At 37.1% G+C, this 24,517-nt stretch overlaps 1 protein-coding gene across 1 annotated transcript; it reads right to left on the bottom strand.

Annotated features, from left to right (window-relative positions):
- Positions 1 to 15,804: 15,804 nt before the first annotated feature.
- On the bottom strand, positions 15,805 to 17,300 carry LOC108998502 (anthranilate N-benzoyltransferase protein 1). Its single transcript, XM_018975062.2, has one exon. The coding sequence runs from the start codon at positions 17,240 to 17,242 to the stop codon at positions 15,869 to 15,871; it is 1,374 nt and encodes a 457-aa protein (XP_018830607.1). The 5' UTR covers positions 17,243 to 17,300; the 3' UTR covers positions 15,805 to 15,868.
- Between the last annotated feature and the right edge of the window lie 7,217 nt (positions 17,301 to 24,517).

Below are 24,517 nucleotides of genomic sequence, written 5' to 3'. Positions count from 1 at the left end.
CCATTATGGCATACCTGCCATATTGTAACACCCCGTTCCCGAAAAGACATTTTAGAATTTTCGAGGAGCCAGTGTGCTACTACTCAACTTAAATATAAAAAGTTTTTTCCTTTTTAACAACGCGCCAGATACGAAAGAATTCCATAAAATAACAAACTTCAATAAATACTGAAAATTTAAAATAAAGTCTGCGGAAGCATTTATTAAAAGTACAGAAGTCTTATGTGCTTATCAAAATAATTTATTTAAACCATAGAAATAATCATAGCAAAATCTGTCTAGGTCTCAGCCTTGTCTCCCGGAGTCAAGTCCTGTCCTGCAGTCTCAACTTCATAAATGTCATCACCTGGGGGGGTTTAAAACATGAAAAATAAACTAAAATGAGTCGAATACTCAATAAGCAACACATCATACAGTAAACATAATAAACATAAGGTGTCTTGAAAAGCGTGCATATTCATAAATACATGCATAAAAATCATGAGCATGAACATTAACTTATCTTTCACTTATCATAGGCCGTTACCCACTGTTGACCCCCGTGAGTTAGGGTTAGCGAATCTAAAAAGATTCCGATTCCGCCCGTGGCCGCGGGTTGTGGAATCCATACATAAGGAAGACAATACTGGGTGCACTACCAGCATGCACGACCTGGCAATGCAATATGCCCATAACATAGGTACCGTTTTCATATCATAACATAGGCCGTTACATATTTTATCAAATCATACTTGCATACTTGTCATTTCATAGATTTCAAAGAAATCACATACATACTTGTTATATCGCATCATAGATTTCAAACAAAATCGCATTCTTTCATAAACGTCGTGATACATGTTTCATCGTATAAAATCATGATTTTTCATAAATATTTTATGAAATAACTCTCTCATAAAATCATGCATTTCCTAAATAATTTTATGAATAATCTTTCACATAAAATCATGCATTTTATAAATAATTTCATCATGTTTTGGGTACGTAAAAAGGGGCTTCCAATAAAGGGCATACATGCATAATATCTTTTATAAAAAGACAAACAGCTCATTGTACATAAGCGCAAGGATATGATCATGCTACTTACCTTGCAACGCTAAAACACTATTTTCGGTACGAAATCGGTCGCCTATAAAAATAAACACGTAATTTACATAAATTTCTAATTAAACAAGAGATTTTATTGGAAATCTAAACTATAAAAAATATCCTATATTTTCTAAACCTAAAATCCTAATTAATCTAAACTGATAATCTTTATAACAAAAGATTTAAAACCCGGCCCGTAAATGAGAGTCCACGTAAAACTAAAATTAAAGCTCAATATAAACTATTAGTTCAATACGTATGCTGCTTGAGGTATAACTAAGGGACAAAAATGTAATTTAAAAAAATAAAAGAAACTACCCTTCAGTAATTGAAACCGACAGAAACTTAAGACTTCAACTTGAAGACAGGTATCTTGAGGGGAAAACTAAGCCGTGCGACATCCTTACCAAGAGAGGAAACACGCGACGAAGCGGAGGCTGAGGAGAGGGTGGCGAGTGAGGCGGCAAAGCTGTGAGGGAGAGAGAGAGAGACGAAAAGTGAGAGAGAGTTTTCGGGATGAGAGAAAAAGAGTTCTGCCAAACCGAAAAACAACCGAGAGAAAGAGGTGAACGACGACGGTCGTGGCTTACCGGGACGGAGTGGGTGCCACTGGGTTGCAGGTCGGCGGTTTCTGTGCCGTCGGAGAGGGGGTTCGGCGCCTCTAGAGGTGGCTACCGTGGAGAAGGCGACTGCATGCTCTGTTTCGGACGTGCAAAAACAGTGGTGCGTCCGTGGCTGCTACGGCGTGCCTTGGCGGCTGAGGAGTAGTCGAGAGAAATATTCTATGAGTATGATCGATGAGTAAGCGTGGATTCTGTAGGCGAGGTAGCTGGCACAGCAGCTCTGGTCGGAGGAAACTCGGTGCTTTCTGTTTTGGAGTGTGAAACGAGAGAAGCGTGAAAAATGGTTACCCGTCGTCGCGATGGGCAAGTGAAGGCTTGGCTGTGGCAAGGTGGTGCTGCGGTTTCCCGGTGGCGTGCAGTGGTTGTGTGTGGAGGAAAGTGAACCAACGCGGCAGTGGGATTTACGGTGGAGGGAGAGGTGGTCTGCTGGACGAGCTTGAGGGAGATGGTGGAGCTTGCCTTCTCGGACGTGTGCTACGGTTTGAGGGGAGGAGGTTTGTGGCAAGTGCTCTGTGTGCGTGAGTGTATAAATAAATGCAGTGTCGTGCAAGCGGAGGAAAAGGAAGGAATCGTGCATGTGTACGTTTGATGCGTGAGAGGAGGATTCACGATGGGGCATTGCGGCTTGCATCCGTATGAATATATGTTTGAGAACCTAGAAGAAAACCCTAGAAAAAAAAAAAAGAGACGTGCATGTGCATGTGATGTGAGTGGATAGATTACGCGTTTGAAATTCAAAGAAGAGAAAAATAAAAAAAATCCGGTAGAAGGAGTTTGACTAAGAAGAGGAAAATAATAATAATAATAATAATAATAATAATAAAGCCTTAATAAAATTATTCAAATTTTATCCCTAAAAAAAAAAAATATAGGGTCGGGTCGTTACAATCTCCCCTCCATATAAAAATTCCGTCCTCGGAATTTGCTAGAACTCAACAACCAACGTACTAATTCTCCACATTCTTTTGTTGTCTTTATTCTAAATCCTTGGTCATTTAATCGAACCTATTATTCCCTGACTTTTAATCCTTTGATATTTATTCTTACACCTTGCTAATTCTTCAAAATTGTAAGCCTCGATAATGAATACGATTACAAGCCTAAAAATAAAAATTCCGCGCAAAGTATTTAAAAAGAAAAATTCTCCACATGCAATAATAATCTCAAATAAATCATAACCTGAGATTCTCCAAAGTTCAGATCCTAATTCCTATAATTCATGCTAAGATTGAATTTCGTTACCTATAGCACCTATAACATTTCTAGTAGTCATCATGAATACCACAACTTACATAGCTAATACTCCAATCAATAACCAATATTTCTAATTAAGGAAAAAATAGTTACCAGTGTTCTCATTGGCGGGCACATCGGTGTCACGCAACTGTACCAAGGAGAAAACTCGAGCTGGCGCCATATTCTTCTGTCCATCTCTTGTAGCTTGAGTAGTAGCTATGTTCTTCCTAGGACAGTCTCGAAGATGGTGTCCTTCCTTCCCACACTTGAAACATGCTCCGGTTCCCAACAAACATTTCCCTGCATGCCTCTTACTACACTTTCCACATAGGGGAAGCCATCCTGACTCGCCCTGTTGTGGTCGTTGTGCATTATCCTGACAATGCCTCTTATCCCTATGTGATGCTGGTTGGAGTTGTTGTTGCTGCTGTCGCTTTCTTTGATTATTGTAATCGATACTTTCTTGAATGTCTTCTTCAGCAATGGTAGCACGGGTGACTAGTTCTGTGAAACTCCGAATCCTGAGAGTACGTACACGCTCCCTAATCCTGCGATTCAGACCGCGCTCAAACTTTTCAGCTTTCTTTTCCTCATCTGGAATTAAGTAACTGGCAAAACGGGAAAGCTCCATGAATGTCGTAGCATACTGTGCTACCGTCATTGATCCTTGAGTAAGATCCATAAACTGGAGAGCTCTCGACTCCTGAAGGGTTTGCGGAAAGAAGTGGTCCAAAAAGATTTTCTTGAAATGCTCCCAAGTAATGGGGACTGCTTCCCCCAATTCCAACTGAACCAAAGCGCGAGTCGACTTCCACCATTTGTTTGCCATGTCAGTCAAATGGTAAGTGGCATATTTCACCTTCTGATCATCCGTGCAGTAAAGCACTTCGAAAATTTGCTCCATACGTTCAATCCAGCTTTCCGCGTCTAAGGAATTCAATCTACCATCGAAAGTAGGTGGGTGCTGGTGGGAGAACTGTTCTAATGTGCATCCTACTTGTGTGGTTCTACCTACCACCATATCACCATTGACCATCCTTTGAAAGAAACATGTCGCTGCAGCAGTGAGTACTTCTGAATTATCATCTTGTACGGTATTGTTCTCAGAGGTGGGTACGCGTGGTCTTCTTCCATGAGTTGCCATTCTAATATGCATGTTTTAACAATGTCAATCAAGATGCATTCAACTACTAAAAGAAAATTTATAACATACTTACTGTAGAGCAGAACTTGCCTTGGGAGACCTTGGCCTAGACATTTATTTCCTTCATTCTCTATTTTCCAAACATTTCTGTTTTTTTTTTTTTTTTTTTTAAAAAAAAATTTCTTTGCAAAAGTTTTTCTCTCTCTATTTTGAAAAGTCTACAGAATCTTTCGACCTGGGCTCTGATACCAATTGTAACACCCCGTTCCCGAAAAGACATTTTAGAATTTTCGAGGAGCCAGTGTGCTACTACTAAACTTAAATATAAAAAGTTTTTCCTTTTTAACAACGCGCCAGATACGAAAGAATTCCATAAAATAACAAACTTCAATAAATACTGAAAATTTAAAATAAAGTCTGCGGAAGCATTTATTAAAAGTACAGAAGTCTTATGTGCTTATCAAAATAATTTATTTAAACCATAGAAATAATCATAGCAAAATCTGTCTAGGTCTCAGCCTTGTCTCCCGGAGTCAAGTCCTGTCCTGCAGTCTCAACTTCATAAATGTCATCACCTGGGGGGGGGGTTTAAAACATGAAAAATAAACTAAAATGAGTCGAATACTCAATAAGCAACACATCATACAGTAAATATAATAAACATAAGGTGTCTTGAAAAGCGTGCATATTCATAAATACATGCATAAAAATCATGAGCATGAACATTAACTTATATTTCACTTATCATAGGCCGTTACCCACTGTTGACCCCCGTGAGTTAGGGTTAGCGAATCTAAAAAGATTCCGATTCCGCCCGTGGCCGCGGGTTGTGGAATCCATACATAAGGAAGACAATACTGGGTGCACTACCAGCATGCACGACCTGGCAATGCAATATGCCCATAACATAGGTACCGTTTTCATATCATAACATAGGCTGTTACATATTTTATCAAATCATACTTGCATACTTGTCATTTCATAGATTTCAAAAGAAATCACATACATACTTGTCATATCGCATCATAGATTTCAAACAAAATCGCATTCTTTCATAAACGTCGTGATACATGTTTCATCGTATAAAATCATGATTTTTCATAAATATTTTATGAAATAACTCTCTCATAAAATCATGCATTTCCTAAATAATTTTATGAATAATCTTTCACATAAAATCATGCATTTTATAAATAATTTCATCATGTTTTGGGTACGTAAAAAGGGGCTTCCAATAAAGGGCATACATGCATAATATCTTTTATAAAAAGACAAACAGCTCATTGTACATAAGCGTAAGGATATGATCATGCTACTTACCTTGCAACGCTAAACCACTATTTTCGGTACGAAATCGGTCGCCTATAAAAATAAACACGTAATTTACATAAATTTCTAATTAAACAAGAGATTTTATTGGAAATCTAAACTATAAAAAATATCCTATATTTTCTAAACCTAAAATCCTAATTAATCTAAACTGATAATCTTTATAACAAAAGATTTAAAACCCGGCCCGTAAATAAGAGTCCACGTAAAACTAAAATTAAAGCTCAATATAAACTATTAGTTCAATACGTATGCCGCTTGAGGTAAAACTAAGGGACAAAAATGTAATTTAAAAAAATAAAAGAAACTACTCTTCAGTAATTGAAACCGACAGAAACTTAAGACTTCAACTTGAAGACAGGTATCTTGAGGGGAAAACTAAGCCGTGCGACATCCTTACCAAGAGAGGAAACACGCGACGAAGCGGAGGCTGAGGAGAGGGTGGCGAGTGAGGCGGCAAAGCTGTGAGGGAGAGAGAGAGAGACGAAAAGTGAGAGAGAGTTTACGGGATGAGAGAAAAAGAGTTCTGCCAAACCGAAAAACAACCGAGAGAAAGAGGTGAACGACGACGGTCGTGGCTTACCGGGACGGAGTGGGTGCCACTGGGTTGCAGGTCGGCGGTTTCTGTGCCGTCGGAGAGGGGGTTCGGCGCCTCTAGAGGTGGCTACCGTGGAGAAGGTGACTGCATGCTCTGTTTCGGACGTGCAAAAACAGTGGTGCGTCCGGGGCTGCTACGGCGTGCTTTGGCGGCTGAGGGTGGTCCGAAGTATTCTATGGTGGTCAGTGGTGGCGTCGGCGAGTTCTGTGGCTGAGGGGGGCTGGCTGTGGCTCACGGTCGGAGAGCTCAGTGCTCTGTTTTTGGGTGTGGAAAACAGAGGCGTCGAAAGTGGTTGCCGTGCGTGCAGTGGCGCAAGTGAAGGCTTGGCTGTGGCAAGGTGGTGCTGCGGTTTCCCGGTGGCGTGCAGTGGTTGTGTGTGGAGGAAAGTGAACCAACGCGGCAGTGGGATTTACGGTGGAGGGAGAGGTGGTCTGCTGGACGAGCTTGAGGGAGATGGTGGAGCTTGCCTTCTCGGACGTGTGCTACGGTTTGAGGGGAGGAGGTTTGTGGCAAGTGCTCTGTGTGCGTGAGTGTATAAATAAATGCAGTGTCGTGCAAGCGGAGGAAAAGGAAGGAATCGTGCATGTGTACGTTTGATGCGTGAGAGGAGGATTCACGATGGGGCATTGCGGCTTGCATCCGTATGAATATATGTTTGAGAACCTAGAAGAAAACCCTAGAAAAAAAAAGAGACGTGCATGTGCATGTGATGTGAGTGGATAGATTACGCGTTTGAAATTCAAAGAAGAGAAAAATAAAAAAAATCCGGTAGAAGGAGTTTGACTAAGAAGAGGAAAATAATAATAATAATAATAATAATAATAATAAAGCCTTAATAAAATTATTCAAATTTTATCCCTAAAAAAAAAAAATATAGGGTCGGGTCGTTACAATCTCCCCTCCATATAAAAATTCCGTCCTCGGAATTTGCTAGAACTCAACAACCAACGTACTAATTCTCCACATTCTTTTGTTGTCTTTATTCTAAATCCTTGGTCATTTAATCGAACCTATTATTCCCTGACTTTTAATCCTTTGATATTTATTCTTACACCTTGCTAATTCTTCAAAATTGTAAGCCTCGATAATGAATACGATTACAAGCCTAAAAATAAAAATTCCGCGCAAAGTATTTAAAAAGAAAAATTCTCCACATGCAATAATAATCTCAAATAAATCATAACCTGAGATTCTCCAAAGTTCAGATCCTAATTCCTATAATTCATGCTAAGATTGAATTTCGTTACCTATAGCACCTATAACATTTCTAGTAGTCATCATGAATACCACAACTTACATAGCTAATACTCCAATCAATAACCAATATTTCTAATTAAGGAAAAAATAGTTACCAGTGTTCTCATTGGCGGGCACATCGGTGTCACGCAACTGTACCAAGGAGAAAACTCGAGCTGGCGCCATATTCTTCTGTCCATCTCTTGTAGCTTGAGTAGTAGCTATGTTCTTCCTAGGACAGTCTCGAAGATGGTGTCCTTCCTTCCCACACTTGAAACATGCTCCGGTTCCCAACAAACATTTCCCTGCATGCCTCTTACTACACTTTCCACATAGGGGGAGCCATCCTGTTTCGCCCTGTCGTGGCCGTTGTCCATTATCCTGACAAGGCCTCTTATCCCTATGTGATGCTGGTTGGAGTTGTTGTTGCTGCTGTCGCTTTCTTTGATTATTGTAATCGATACTTTCTTGAATGTCTTCTTCAGCAATGGTAGCACAGGTGACCAGTTCCGTGAAACTCCGAATCCTGAGAGTACGTACACGCTCCCTAATCCTGCGATTCAGACCGCGCTCAAACTTTTCAGCTTTCTTTTCCTCATATGGAATTAAGTAACTGGCAAAACGGGAAAGCTCCATGAATGTCGTAGCATATTGTGCTACCGTCATTGATCCTTGAGTAAGATCCATAAACTGGCGAGCTCTCGACTCCTGAAGGGTTTGCGGAAAGAAGTGGTCCAAAAAGATTTTCTTGAAATACTCCCAAGTAATGGGGACTGCTTCCCCCAATTCCAACTGAACCAAAGCCCGGGTTGACTTCCACCACTTGTTTGCCATATCAGTCAAGTGGTACGTGGCGTATTTGACCTTCTGATCATCAGTGCAGTAGAGCACTTCAAAAATCTGCTCTATACGATCGATCCGGCTTTCCGCATCCATGGAATTCAATCTACCATCGAACGTAGGTGGGTGCTGGTGGGAGAACTGTTCTAATGTGCATCCTACTTGTGTGGTTCTACCTACCACCATATCACCATTGACCATCCTTTGAAAGAAACGTGTCGCTGCAGCAACGAGTACTTCTGAATTATCATCTTGTACGGTATTGTTCTCAGAGGGGGGTACGCGTGGTCTTCTTCCACGAGGTGCCATTCTAACATGCATGTTTTAACAATGTCAATCAAGATGCATTCAACTACTAAAAGAAAATTTATAACATACTTACTGCAGAGCAGAACTTGCCTTGGAAGACCTTGGCCTAGACATTTATTTCCTTCATTCTCTATTTTCCAAACTTTTTTTTTTTTTTAAATTTTCTTTGCAAAAGTTTTTCTCTCTCTATTTTGAAAAGTCTACAGAATCTTTCAACCTGGCTCTGATACCAATTGTAACACCCCGTTCCCGAAAAGACATTTTAGAATTTTCGAGGAGCCAGTGTGCTACTACTAAACTTAAATATAAAAAAAACTTTTCATTTTTAACAACGCGCCAGATACGAAAGAATTCCATAAAATAACAAACTTCAATAAATACTGAAAATTCAAAATAAAGTCTGCGAAAGCATTTATTAAAAAAATAAAGAAGTCTTATGTGCTTATCAAAATAATTTATTTAAACCATAGAAATAATCATAGCAAAATCTGTCTAGGCCTCAGCCTTGCCTCCCGGAGTCAAGTCATGTCCTGCAGTCTCATCTTCATAAATGTCATCACCTGGGGGGGTTTAAAAACATGAAAACAAACTAAAATGAGTCGAATACTCAATAAGCAACACATCATACAGTAAACATAATAAACATAAGGTGTCTTGAAAAGCGTGTATATTCATAAATACATGCATAAAAATCATGAGCATGAACATTAACTTATCATAGGCCGTTACCCACTGTTGACCCCCGTGAGTTAGGGTTAGCGAATCTAAAAAGATTCTGATTCCGCTCGTGGCCGCGGGTTGTGGAATCCATACATAAGGAAGACAATACTGGGTGCACTACCAGCATGCACGACCTGGCAATGCAATATGCCCATAACATAGGTACCGTTTTCATATCATAACATAGGCCGTTATATATTTTATCAAATCATACTTGCATACTTGTCATTTCATAGATTTCAAAAGAAATCACATACATACTTGTCATATCGTATCATAGATTTCAAACGAAATCGCATTCTTTCATAAATGTCGTGATACATGTTTCATCGTATAAAATCATGATTTTTCATAAATATTTTATGAAATAACTCTCTCATAAAATCATGCATTTCCTAAATAATTTTATGAATAATCTTTCACATAAAATCATGCATTTTATAAATAATTTCATCATGTTTTGGGTACGTAAAAAGGGGCTTCCAATAAAGGGCATACATGCATAATATCTTTTACAAAAAAGACAAACAGCTCATTGTACATAAGCGTAAGGATATGATCATGCTACTTACCTTGCAACGCTAAACCACTATTTTCGGTACGAAATCGGTCGCCTATAAAAATAAACACGTAATTTACATAAATTTCTAATTAAACAAGAGATTTTATTGGAAATCTAAACTATAAAAAAATATCCTATATTTTCTAAACCTAAAATCCTAATTAATCTAAACTGATAATCTTTATAACAAAAGATTTAAAACCCGGCCCGTAAATAAGAGTCCACGTAAAACTAAAATTAAAGCTCAATATAAACTATTAGTTCAATACGTATGCTGCTTGAGGTATAACTAAGGGACAAAAATGTAATTTAAAAAATAAAAGAAACTACCCTTCAGTAATAGAAACCGACAGAAACTTAAGACTTCAACTTGAAGACAGGTATCTTGAGGGGAAAACTAAGCCGTGCGACATCCTTACCAAGAGAGGAAACACGCGACGAAGCGGAGGCTGAGGAGAGGGTGGCGAGTGAGGCGGCAAAGCTGTGAGGGAGAGAGAGAGAGACGAAAAGTGAGAGAGAGTTTACGGGATGAGAGAAAAAGAGTTCTGCCAAACCAAAAAACAACCGAGAGAAAGAGGTGAACGACGACGGTCGTGGCTTACCGGGACGGAGTGGGTGCCACTGGGTTGCAGGTCGGCGGTTTCTGTGCCGTCGGAGAGGGGGTTCGGCGCCTCTAGAGGTGGCTACCGTGGAGAAGGCGACTGCATGCTCTGTTTCGGACGTGCAAAAGCAGTGGTGCGTCCGGGGCTGCTACGGCGTGCTTTGGCGGCTGAGGGTGGTCCGAAGTATTCTATGGTGGTCAGTGGTGGCGTCGGCGAGTTCTGTGGCTGAGGGTGGCTGGCTGTGGCTCACGGTCGGAGAGCTCAGTGCTCTGTTTTTGGGTGTGGAAAACAGAGGCGTCGAAAGTGGTTGCCGTGCGTGCAGTGGCGCAAGTGAAGGCTTGGCTGTGGCAAGGTGGTGCTGCGGTTTCCCGGTGGCGTGCAGTGGTTGTGTGTGGAGGAAAGTGAACCAACGCGGCAGTGGGATTTACGGTGGAGGGAGAGGTGGTCTGCTGGACGAGCTTGAGGGAGATGGTGGAGCTTGCCTTCTCGGACGTGTGCTACGGTTTGAGGGGAGGAGGGTTGTGGCAAGTGCTCTGTGTGCGTGAGTGTATAAATAAATGCAGTGTCGTGCAAGCGGAGGAAAAGGAAGGAATCGTGCATGTGTACGTTTGATGCGTGAGAGGAGGATTCACGATGGGGCATTGCGGCTTGCATCCGTATGAATATATGTTTGAGAACCTAGAAGAAAACCCTAGAAAAAAAAAAGAGACGTGCATGTGCATGTGATGTGAGTGGATAGATTACGCGTTTGAAATTCAAAGAAGAGAAAAATAAAAAAAATCCGGTAGAAGGAGTTTGACTAAGAAGAGGAAAATAATAATAATAATAATAATAATAATAAAGCCTTAATAAAATTATTCAAATTTTATCCCTAAAAAAAAAAAATATAGGGTCGGGTCGTTACAGGTAATGATCATTAATAAGTAACGTATTAAAAGAAATAGAAATAAAAAATAAATTATTCACATGTTATATAATTTATTTAACAAAATTAACACTGCTTACATAATTTTTTGTAGCGACAGGATCCATCCACTCACTATGCTCATTAGTGTGAGCAGCAGTATAGACATGAATGAAAGAAAAGTTTTCAGGATCATCACGTTTCTAATAAAGGGACATACACAATTTTAAAAAGATAATATTAGTGCTTAAATAAAAGAATATCAAAAAAATAAATAAATTCTATAATTTTTTAATTATCATTTTTTTAGCAAGACGGTGGAATGATCTTGAACCGACACGATGGTGAACAGTCAGAGCGGATCTATTTTGTGCATTTGTAGAACTCAAATGCTACAAAATATATTAAGAATGTGAATTGTAATATATATACATATAATATAGAGAACGAATTTGAATGTAAATAATTAAAAGATATAAATGTAAAATACTTGATAATCTGGAGATGCAAAAAGATCATAACATTTTCTCCAATCATCTAATTTCATCTGCTGGAAAGGAGACTGTGCAGCCTCTTTTAACGTCTCAAACTTCTTAAAAGTGGTCATGACATCGTCCCTTGTGACTTCGGAATAGCGTAGCCATCAACTCATTCACGGTTCTCAAATCCTCGCTACTGCCAAAGTCGATGTCAAATTCATCCTAACAAGTGAATCAAGTCAAAAATACGATATACTAATCTAGGTGAAAAAAATGTAGTCTCAAAGTAAACTCACTAGCACACGACTTCAAATGTGCTCCTTAATCTCATTCGGAACATCTCGCCATGAGCGCACATAAAATGGAGCATAAGCTCGAACTACTGTGCCAATATAGGAGGAAAGCGTTGCTGCACTATCATCCACTCCTCCAGTGGAATTATCAGGAATGGTGATCTTGAGTTTTTCGTACCTTCTACTTTTCTCAAGAGAGATGCCACGTGTATAGCCACGACCGCAACATGCAGATGCATCAACTACATGATAATAGATAATATAATTATAGTTATATAGTTATTGATACAAAAATATTAACTATATAATTAATTATTAACGACAATATTTCCTTACTGGTAGGTGTCGACTGATTTTTAACTTGATTTTCAGGAGCAGATTCCTCGAGTGGGGAGTCCTCAATGGATTCAGGACTTGGACTTGGCAGAGGCACATTTCTTCGTTGTCGTTTGGGCGGCATTCTTGAAAAGAATTAATAATATCAAAGAAAATTAATTAGAAGAAATTATGAAAATTCAAGATATTTTATAATCACCTATATGAATAAAATATTTAGTACTTTTATTCTTCATCTTCAGAGGTATTTTCCATGCTTGTTTTAGAATCTCCCTCAACAACATTTTCATCATCATCATGTACATCTTCTTCATCCTCCTTATCCACCTCATGGCTGGATTCTGATTTTTCTTCATCTTCTGACACTTCTTCTTCTTCTTCCTCCTCACTTACTTGAGCCAGGTCATGTGGAGAGTACATCTGCAGGAGATGCGCGGCCTGCTTGAGTTGATGCGGTGATCTCACAACTGACTGCGCATATCGATCATAAGATCGATTGATCGCTCGCGTCTATATCGGTGTCTGTCGCCGAGCTCACCTATCGTATAACTATCCTCAACGATAAGGTTGATACCTTGACTGAGAATGTACGAAGTTTGACTTTCGCGGACAACGCTATCATCTGAGTGTTGTTTACTAAATTCTATCATATTTTGTATTTTACTTTTAATATTTGTAAAGAAAAATATTATTGAATATTTCTATCGTTTTTTAATTTCAATTCTCAATCTTCTTTAATGTTATATTTTTCAACTTTAATACTAAATCACTGCACTTCAAATATATATAAACATAAATATATATTTATATATTACAAATTGTGTATCTATAAATATATACAAGTCAATTTTTTAGATTTATTCACAAATTATGCACTATAAAAATCACATAATTTTTAAATTAGAGTCATATTTAATTTAAATTTACAATTAACGTTCGAACGTTAGTTACTAACATTTTACGATCGAGCGTTAAACATTTTACGATCGAACGTTAATTACTAACATTCGAACGTTGGCGCCAAAACATTTCACGTTCACACGTAAATAGCCACAAGGTTCAAATGTATATGTGACGTTCGAACGTAAATTTCTCATACGTTGGAACGTAAAAAAATCTCATCTATCTTTAGTGAAGATTTCCAGAAACCATCACAGAAAAGACCTTTTAGTGACGGTTTGGAGACTGTCACAATTTCTCAACCATTACTAATTAAAAATAATTGTGTTATAGTGTACTTATCGGTCAACTACTTATAATGTTCAATATTAGAAGATATGACTAAGGTTACATTTGGATGTTGAAATGATCTCAAATAATCTATAAATAATAAAAAAAAATTAAGAAATAATAAAAAAATATATATATATAGTTTATGGATTATTTAATATTGTAACCTCTCTCAAGTTGCATATAACAAACCACTTAATAGTACTACTTCAAGAAAATAATAACAGAAACTTCAATATAATCTGTTAAATAACTATTGCATATTTTTATTTTGTAAGCGACAAAAAATAATATATTAATCTATTACTAATTATATAATTTCCGAAGCAACTTCTTTATTTTCTATTTAGCAGTACCTGATCAGCATGTATTCACTTATTTAATTTCATTATAATTTTATTAATTCCATTAAAATTTCTTATCTATTTTATTTCTTAATCATTTATAATTTTGTAACAACATTGGACCTCTAGCAAGCAGCTTTTAATTAACAGATCAATTAGATGAAATGTTGTCACAAAAACTCATGTAGACCTTTCCAGTAGTACTCTTTCAAGCTGCCTCTATTCCTAGGTATAACGTAATATTGAATGATTTTAGCATAATTTTAGTAATAATATTTGAATTCTTAAGATTTTTTAACATTTAATATTTACTAGCTAGTTTGAAGCCAAAATAATTTGTCCCAAAAGAATATAAGACTTTTCATAAATCATAAATTATATCATAAATTTGTAATAGCATATATATGTTCTAAAGGTTTTAATTATATATTTTGACATTCACTACTACTTATATTTGAAGTTGAAAAGCTTTGACATAAAAACATGGTCTTCGGATTGCGATCTGGATCAGGTTGACACATTTTCGCATTAGCTAGATTGAGAACCACGCAATTTTCGCCCATTTCAAAATCAATCTTCTCCTTCTTTAATTTCCAACCTATCGTTAGGCATGAGGATGCACTTTAGTGAGATATAAAATACAAAAACACTATATACATAAAGGGGTCCCACAAAGGGATCCTACACACTGATGTGGCACACTGAGGTGGTCCCTAACCACCATGGCGGCCACAGGGAGGTCTGAGGCAGGTGGAGGCAGAGAGGGAAAGAGGGACGAGGGGAGGGGAGACGCACGGAAGAGTCGCTGCCGTGAATGGGGGATGGTGCTGCTTGGATCGAAGGCAGCTTCTGCCGGTCCTGAGGTGGTCTCCGACCACTATAGCGGCCACAGATGGGGCAGAGATGCACGAGAAGGGAGAGATGCATGGGAAGGGAGAAAAAAGAAAGAAGAAAAAAAAGGAGTGGGGATACGTGGCACACTATATCAGTGTGTGGGATCTCTTTGTTTGATCTATAGCAGCCCTCTATAAAATATTCTACAAACAGTTGACACACACACACACTCTCTCTCTCTCTCTCTCTGAAATTTGAAAGCCATGGAACAACCACTGTCAAACACCACCCACATCCATAAAGCTCCAACATTAATGTCACTCTTTCTACCAATTAACTCTATCCCATCAGAACTCACAACTTCTATCTCTTTCCAATAAGGGTGGCAATACGTGACACAACTCATGAATCCAATATGAATACGACACAAAATTAGTGGATTTGAGGTTGATATAAATGAGTTCCTGTCAAAATAAGTTAATCTATTAAGACACAATTAATAAATGGATCAATAACAGATCAACCTGCTTAATTCGAAACCAACCCGCAATAACTCATTTAAAGTTTATTTCAAAATTACAATTTTATTATTGTTGGGTTGTAATATTAGTATTTCTCCATATGCTTATATTCTTATTATTGGGACTGTAATTTATATAGACCTATGTTCAAATCAACTCATTTCAACTCATCAACTCATTTTCCCCTTTTGGATTGGAAAGATTAAGCCCCAGGTTAGATTGGAAACTCACATCAATCTATTTCAACCCATCTTATCTCATCATTATAATTTTTTCAAATTTCAACACAAAATATAATAAACAATTCAACTTTTTCAAATTTTAAAATAATAATAATATTAAAAATTAATATTATAATAATATTTTATTTTACTATTCACAAACCATTTCAATTCATCTCTAAATCCAAACAGGGTTAAGGCGCTCAACTAAACAGTATCAGTTATATTGATCTTGCACTGCGCGATTTACGACTGGTACTATATTTATATAGATGGTCCAAGGGAAAATTTCATGTACTTATGTATAATTAATTAATTAACTATATTACTTTCAAAATCCATTATGTGCCCCCATCTTTTTTTATTTATTTTTATAATTACCGTTCAATCCATAATAACATTCAGGAAGTTTTTTATGCTAACAAAGTTGAAGATGAGATGCAGACATAGGCTGAAAAATAGAATCAGACTCGAACGCGGCTGCCAATTCCGGCCATAAGATAGCTGATACAGTCCAAGAGCCATCATCCCTAGCACTTGGCCTCTGGTTCAGGTAAGCAACTCCAATCCTTTCTATGGTAGAGCACACTGTCCCTAGCACAGGACTTCCAAATCCAAAATCAACTTCTGCAACCGGGAATCTTCTTCCCGATGACAAAACAAGGGCTGGTCCTCCTCGCCCTAAAACCACTCTTGACAGCATTAACCCAGGCCTGTTGCACTCTATCCAGTCTATCAAATCCAGAAAATGATTCTGATTTGTTACCTTTGAAATAGCTTCATGAACATTGTTGGCAACTTCACAGATAGAACCTTGTTCTATTTTTATGACATCTGCCTCCGCGAAAGCTAGAGACAAGACATTCCCTATGTAGTTTGACATGAAATTCTTATCTCCATTTTTGCACATTCTAGCACGTCCATCAACCAACCAACCCATCTTGCACTTTGAATGCTGGCTTTGGTCGATGGCATTAACCATAACCTTCCAAACATAGGCTGAGAAAGCCTCGATTTTCGTTCTCTTATTGCCGTCGACACATGCTAGCTTTTGCAGCGTGTTAATGCTCGATGCATCGATATGATACAGACGCTTGAGCCTGATTCTGGTTGTTGGTATGTTTGTGATCTCTTCCATTGTGCATTTGACAAAGGTTTGGTCCAATGAAGGGTGATATGAAGGAGGGAAACGTGCACGAAGGTTTCTGCTATGATCTGGAATGCATGAAATCGGCTTCTTCTGAGCGACTTCGGACCATGAGACAAGAAACTTACCAAAGGCACTAGCATCTCCAAGCGCATGGTCGAAAGTGAAGGTTATTGAAATACCCCCACAAGTATAAGTTGTCACTTGGATTTGCAGGGGAAAGTTGGGGTTGATAGAAACAAGCTTCCCTTCCAAAGTTTGGTTAAGGTTGTAGAAATCAATGTCTTTCAAACGGATATTTGCTTCTGCTTCTACAACTAGTGCACCATTATTGTCACATATGATTTCAGGCTCACAAGTAGTTGGATTCTGAACAATTCTGCCAGCAAAGGGGTAGAAGTTATTGAGAGTTTCAGAAAGGGAGCTCTTGAGAATGTCAACAATAGTACTAGGAGTAAAGTTACTGACAAGGGGTTTGCGGTAGAAGTAGAAGTATGTTACAGGAAAACGGCCAGAAAGAAGGTCAAGATTTGAGAGAGTGAGGATATGAGGCCCTGGCAAGCTGGGATTTGCAGCTCTGACAATGCTTTTTCCAGTGAAGTTCACTTCAAAATTGCCACATTGCTCTGAAGCCTCGACCTCCATTAGAAAGTCAGTCTAGTCCATTTATGAAAGAGTGGAGTACTAGTAATTTGTGTTTGGAGTCAAGTGGAAGTGCTTTAGTGAGCATGAATCGGGTCTCTATATATATGTAAATATTGCCTACTAGTACTAGTACTAATACAGTAGCCATAACCGGCCATAGGTGGTAATTATTATGTACTCATGGAATATGAACATACAAATATTGGTAGTCCCATGCAGTACTCTATTATGGAAACATGGTAATCTTAATCTGTCGAATGATAGTATATATATATACCATTAAAAATTAATAATTATGTAAGTAATTTTAATTAGGGTGGTGCTAGCTAGGTTGCCCCGGCCTAAATGTGTCCCGAGTTTGCCCTCTCACGTTGCCTTGCCAAGTTAGCATTTCTTTTTTAAAAAGAAAAACAAAAAGAGTATAACACAAGTGCATAATATATTATACTGAAAATAAAAGGAAATTACAGAAGAAAAGTCATTTCATGGCATATAATCATATCATATATATATATAATAATATCAATCGTTAACATATATATACCCAATTTAAATCCATTTTCCCTCAGGATTTGTCATAAAAGAACAGCGTGAATTTTGAGCAGATTAGGTGCAGTTAGACCTATAAGCCTTTCTGATGCTTCATGACCGGACTACTGTGATGTACTGTTGATGGCTCTCTCTCTCTCTCTCTCTCTCTCTCTCTCTCTCTCTATATATATATATATATATATTATATATTCCTGGCGTGGCTTTAGTTCACATGCTCAGTCACTATATGACCCTAATATTTTATGGATCCTTCTTCTGCAGTCAACATCCTTAGAAAGAGCTCATTGAATGATCGAGTTTGACAGGCAACACGATTAATTATTGCTGGGCGAAATTAAGCATGCCGAACTCATGAATGCGAAATGTATAGTGGTTTTGAAAGCAACCCAACAAAGAGCCAAAAAACACGTACGAAACATTAATGGTTCTACTGATGTTTTGATTGATTCATTGAAGCCATAGCAGTTAGGTCTAATTAAGGAATAGTATGCATATATAGTTTGATTTGAGATCATATGTCTTCTGAAACGTTACTTTCCCTTTCACTTAATTTCGTTTTCATCATCATCCTGCAAGAAATTTAATGAGGCTGATATTCCCCGAATTATTTTGTTTTCCCATCGACTTCTCAGATGGAGAGGTTTCATTCTCTTTAAGAGATCGAAGGTAAAGTTTATCATCAATTATTTGAAATAGTTATAGAGACATATGCACATTCATTATTATATATATTGGTCAAAAGTGCCAATCATAGCTACCCATGTTGTCATTTGTGAAGGCACCAAGTTGACATGAGTAGTGGAGACATTTCCAAAAAACTTTTCAGGGTATATATATAAATTATTACTTGATCATGATCAACGATATTGATAATGCTTGATACTGTATAAATAGCATCAGTAGTAGTACCCCTGAGGTTGGCAAAGAAAGATAGATATGCGCATTACCATCTTATCAAATTAAAGTATGTTCAGTGACTAAATGATCGAAAGTCATGTGTTTTTTGGCTTAGTAGGTAGATGGGTATACCGACAAAATGTACATGGTTTCAGATTTATATTGACAGAGCCGGCCATGTTTGGGATCAGTGGTACATGCATGGTTTCATAATCCTTGTTGTTATCATGGATGGATTTCATAAATATTGGTGGATCTTCACCAAGCAAGCACACACATGACTAAATGAGATCATAATAATATTGTACAGAACTAGATCATCATGTACGCATTAACAAAACAAAACTAGATACAATGAACCTCAGTGCCTAGTATTTTATTGAGAATTTTATCCATAAAGTAGTAATTAGAAGCCTGAGACAAGACCCTACTAATCCACCATGTTAATAATGACATCAGTGTCTTAAATCTTACGCTCAATTGGGGAAAAGACATCATTTTAGGAGAAGTTTTGTTTTCGATCCCTGCCGTCATCGTTGGTTGTCTTTTCCATTTCCATTTCCATAAATTAATTGCGCTCTAACCTATGATCTATAGTTTTCTTCAGGCTCTAATTAACTAGTTTGTATGCCCATTAATTAAGAGAATCAAGGAGAGAATATGAGGGAGATCAAGATAATATATGGAGATCAGAATTAGCTGTTATGGTTTAAATTAAATTTGATTGCCGAAGAACCAGCTAGCTCTCCACTTTAATTTATCTTTATGGAAGCTTTGCATGAGGATCCATCTAACGTTTCTCTAAAATCATAGGATAGAACTTTGACAGTAGTACTCCGGTGATAAACATATCTGCCCGTGAATCTTCATAGAATATCTCAATTTCAATATCTAGTAATTAAGGCCATTGTGGGATTTGGAATTTTACTAAACACCAAAGGGACGAACTTTGGTATAATTAATCCAACTTGATGTGATAACAATATGGTCTGGTTCCAAACATAAGTGATCCCTTTCTTTTTTTGACACAATATATCATGTCTAGATGCATGCATCTTTTTTATGGTTTACACACGAAATAAGCAATGATGATATTACTCTTAGATCATAACTTCGATCCACAAAGACAGATTAATTAGGACACAACAATATTAATGATGTTTTTAACCTTTGATGTTGTGAGTACTGGTTTCTAGCAAGTGATGATCTACATAATTATGCATCTCCTTTCGGCCGATAGTAGGACAGATGTACGTACTATAATAGGTCTAGCTTGAGGATCAAGACATGGTGATACCGGAATTAGCATAACCTCAATCTTCTCATTATATATAATAGGTCTAGCTTGTGAATATTGTATACGTACGTGTAAGTTTAGGTCACCGGCCAACTCTTGAGTTAGATAGCTTTCTCTTTACATATACGAAAATGAGAATGGGATTCAAATGATATACTACGTACTATAAATGACACTGCATTTTGCAAGAAAGAAAGTGAAATTGGCAAAGCAACACGAAGTAGATCGAAAAGCTACTACAAGAAAAACGGGTATTTGTGACTATTTTTTGCGATGAAAATGACTATTTGCAAAGAAAACAGACTCATTTTAGTTGAAAATAATCATTTGGCTGGAAATAACTTGTCGCAAATAAGTAGTTTTCTTGTAGTGAGTTAGTTTAACGACTATATATATATAGACATTCTCGACCTGAATTACTTATTACCTTAACTTAAGAACGGTTAGTGCTATTTGATTGGATTGAATATTTTGCATAGGTAGGAGATACAAATTAAGTGGATGAGAAAATGGTTTGTTATAAAATACACATAATAGAGTTTGTGGAAACATCACTGCATGCAATGCACCATCTACATGTGTTCCACTAAAATGCTACCGTAGTGTATAGTATATATATAGTAGCATATTGAGCAAAGGGTGCTATATATAGACTGAAGTATGATCTATTGAAGCATAAAATCGCCCAACAAGTCAGAATGAGAGAAAAAGTCATTCCTGACCCACAGTAGTGACCCAGGCCTCGATCAGTGTCGTCTGAAGCCCACAATACCAGTTTGGGGCGTCAACATGATATCTGTACGTACATCTATAGTAGTATATAGAAAAGAAATATTAGAAATATAAGAAGAGAATGAGACACAGAGATTTACATAGTTCAACATATGACGTACGTCCAGGGGTCATTTGGAGGGAAAACTCACTATGATGGGAGTATTTTACAATCGTTCATGGTCTCCCATATCTCATAATACAATGAGAGTTTGTCACCCCTAGTTTAGCCTAAATATAAAGACAAGGTGAAAAGAATGGCTTCTTAACTCATGAGGTTGAAGAAGATCATTGCCTGAAGTTGCTACGAAGTCCCCTCTTTCCCCCTATCAGATCCCTTTTATTATGGCATGTTAGTGGTAGGTGAGAAAATCAGCTTTATGTCAGTACTTCTCATGCTTACGTATCTGATTTGCTTTCCTTCCTCGGCTCTTACCCCCAACAGTATCCTAACGGCGATATAAGGATTTTGAGTTTTAGCAGCATTTGTGTAAAGAGTCATTTTACTTGCAAGTTGGTGCAGAGGGCGCCACACCTTCTACACTGTTGACATAACATAATTTGATTTATAAGATAAGTTTAGAATTAAATTCTTTTATAAATTAAATCTTATCATGTCGACAATATGAAGTATATACTCTCTATATATCATCTAATGAATATCGCTATAGATATTGGTACAAAAATTAGTTGTGTTTGTAGTAAATATTGGTACAAGACAACCTTTTCATGACTAGTGTTGCCAAAATGCCGCTAAATGGCTATGTATGTGAAATCATCGCTGCATGCAAACCCATTAGTTATTACTATAGTTGCATTATCCCCTTATTTAGTGGCAATTGTGGTTGCCGCTATAGAGCTTGAAAGAATTCTTCCCACTCACTGTTAGGTTTAGCTATTGTTTGTATCCAATAGAAATCATGGTTATTTTTTTCAGTTAAAAAGGATAGGAGGGGCAAGAGGTAACCATAGTAGCATTCTCTCAGGTTAGGTTTGAGCCATTACTTAAATTTCAACGCCATTAGAAAATTTAACAAGCGATTAATACCAATAATTTAAGGTGAATCTATATTCGAATTTAAACCCGAGACAATATCATAAACATTGTTAATTACGTAAACATTCTATGATTGCAATACTTAGCAAAAGTTTCTGGCTCCACAGAGTCGACGCTCACTAGTTCCAGTTTCCCATGGCAACACCGCTAGCTGAGTAGGAAGTTTGGACATGGCTCCAAGCCATAAGAGTAATTGTGAACTCAAACGGCCCATTTGGATTCAGAGTTGATCTCAACTCATCTCATCATTATAATTTTTTTAAATTCTTACACAAAATAATAAATTATTCAACTTTTTCAAATCTCAAAACATTAATAATAATATTAAAAAATAATATTCTAACAATATTTTATTTAACTTTCAACTTTTATATCAACTCACTATCCAAACCTAACCTAATTGAAACACTGATATATAGCAAATAATTTGATTAATATTAAGTGACCACTAATAGGGTTAATATTAATTACTTAAAAAAACAATTTAGGGATAACAAAAGCTGAACTAGAGGTTTGATTATTCTGCCATGTGGGTGCCCTGTGTTTTGTGCAGGGCGCTTTTATAACATGAAAGAGACAAAAAGAACTCATCATGTTTTGGTAGCTCTAGTACTCAACATGAGTGTATGCATTTCGTCTCAGATTATGATTAAACTAGAGAATGAAGGAGAAGTGGAGGGAGAGGATAATGGATGTATATCACAAGATGTTGTGATTGCAATTTGCCTTAAAGTGGGTTTGGTGAAGTGAACTTAGGTGGGACCAGCTAATTCATCTTCATTAAGAGTATTCTGAGTACTGATGTGATACTCCATATGATAAGGATAAGAGTACGACGTAGATAGTGTATGAGATCCCGCATTGCTCGAGAAGGAGAAGTTATTGTTTTTTATAAGATTCCAATGAAACTCTAATTGTATCATAAACTAGTTCTTTAGAAGTATAGGTCATGTGATTTGAACTTTCTATTGGAACGTTACAACTGAACTTAAAGTGGGTTTCCAAGACCTCATAGAGTAATCAGTTGCATGAGAATCAAGAGGTTATGTAAATTGATCTTAATTATCCTACATAAAGATAATATCTCAATTCTTTTACCTGATAGAGTTTATGAAATATCTACCACAGTTTTCAAATTAAATATTTGGAACTTGAGTACTATCTCATTAATAATATTGATTAGTTTTAAAATATTCTTAACAAGTTTTTTTATTAATTTCTATTGCATGTGAAAAATACTATATCAGTAAATATGATGACTATCATATACAAAAATATCATCCTTATTTGGAAATAATAATTGAAATCTCTAAACTTCACTAAATAAAGTCATTTAAAACACATTCAGCAGGCTGTGCACTTTTTCACCGCGAGCCTAAGTGTAATGTTGCTAAACCCTTTTATTAATTGGAATTCTTAATTTGTAAAATGTAGTCGTAATTATTTAACTGATAAAATCTTTTACAGAAAAAAAAATTAAGCCAAATCCCCATTATTAATTATACTAATCAAATTCGATCTTTTTGTTTCAATTTTTACCTTATTCACTTTGTCATGCTCTCGTTCTCAAATCAATCGTTACATTGTTTTCTTTTTTTGGTAATGTTAGATCTCATGAAAAATATTCACAGCAGGAGAAACTATACCACAAGCTCAATTTTTTTAGTTGTTCCATAAATGATTCCAATTTACCAATCTCCAATCAATCTAAGATGTCTCCACGTGGTATGTGAGTGTGTTACATAGATAAACTAAACACACTCAAAATACACACATCCTAAATTCTTTTTTAGAGAGAACGATTTTTTGATAGAGTTTTTCAAGAAATTAAAACCACCATCTGGTAGGGGAAGGATGACTGATTTGGTAACACACGACTAGCCTTAAAGGCCAACGTTCATTGCTCCTTCACTCCAAGCATAACGCCTGGAGTAATGTCAAGTGTTACGGCCTGGCAATCCAAAAGGATGAGGGGCTTGCCCACTCACTAAGGGCACCCCTCTCCTTTATTACATCTCATTCTAGCACATAGTGGGCATGCCCCAGCCCTATATGTCTCAATGTGTTCTCAATCTTATTCATACAAGCAAATAGGCTGTGGGATTATCGAGTACATCTAAGAAAAATGTTTTGGAGCATGATACCAAATCTCTCCTACAGAAGACTAGAATAGCAACATCACTAAATTGTCTCATATGCTTAAACTATCTAATTAAGCATCTTTGATCCCTTTGAAGTTTCAAAAAATTTATAACCATGCTTTATCACTTCTAAACCATCAAGTTGTTATCACAAATTTTGCCACTACCATTGTAACACCAAATTTTGACGTCAATAAACACAATCGAGGATGCATTGTCGATTAGCCTTCCCTTTGCCCTCAAGTCACTAAACTTTAGTCCAACTGCTTTCCTAATAATGCCTCTTTAGACCACATCAGTAATGGTCATAAACAACATGCTAGAGTAGCAAACATTATAATCTCTATCCTATGACATATTCAAAACTCATGAATGGCACTCAAAAGTATGATTGGGAATCACACAATGAAGAAATAGAGAATCATTTACTCACCTCCACATTTAGTCGAATAAGCACATGTAGTATAAAATATAACCTATAGTGGATTTCTCTTTCTCAAAGAGCTTATGTCCATATCAAACACCATATAAATCTTAGTACAGACGCAATTTCTACGTCT

The sequence above is a fragment of the Juglans regia genome, chromosome 2 (genome assembly GCF_001411555.2).
Source record: "Juglans regia cultivar Chandler chromosome 2, Walnut 2.0, whole genome shotgun sequence".
Taxonomy (NCBI): Eukaryota; Viridiplantae; Streptophyta; class Magnoliopsida; order Fagales; family Juglandaceae; genus Juglans; species Juglans regia.
Note: the sequence above shows the minus strand (reverse complement) of the source record. Positions and strands in the feature narration are given on the sequence as shown.

Bases quoted from the DNA above. Each gene is read 5' to 3' on its own strand.
- LOC108998502 (XM_018975062.2), bottom strand. From the start codon at position 17,242: ATGGAGGTCGAGGCTTCAGAGCAATGTGGCAATTTTGAAGTGAACTTC.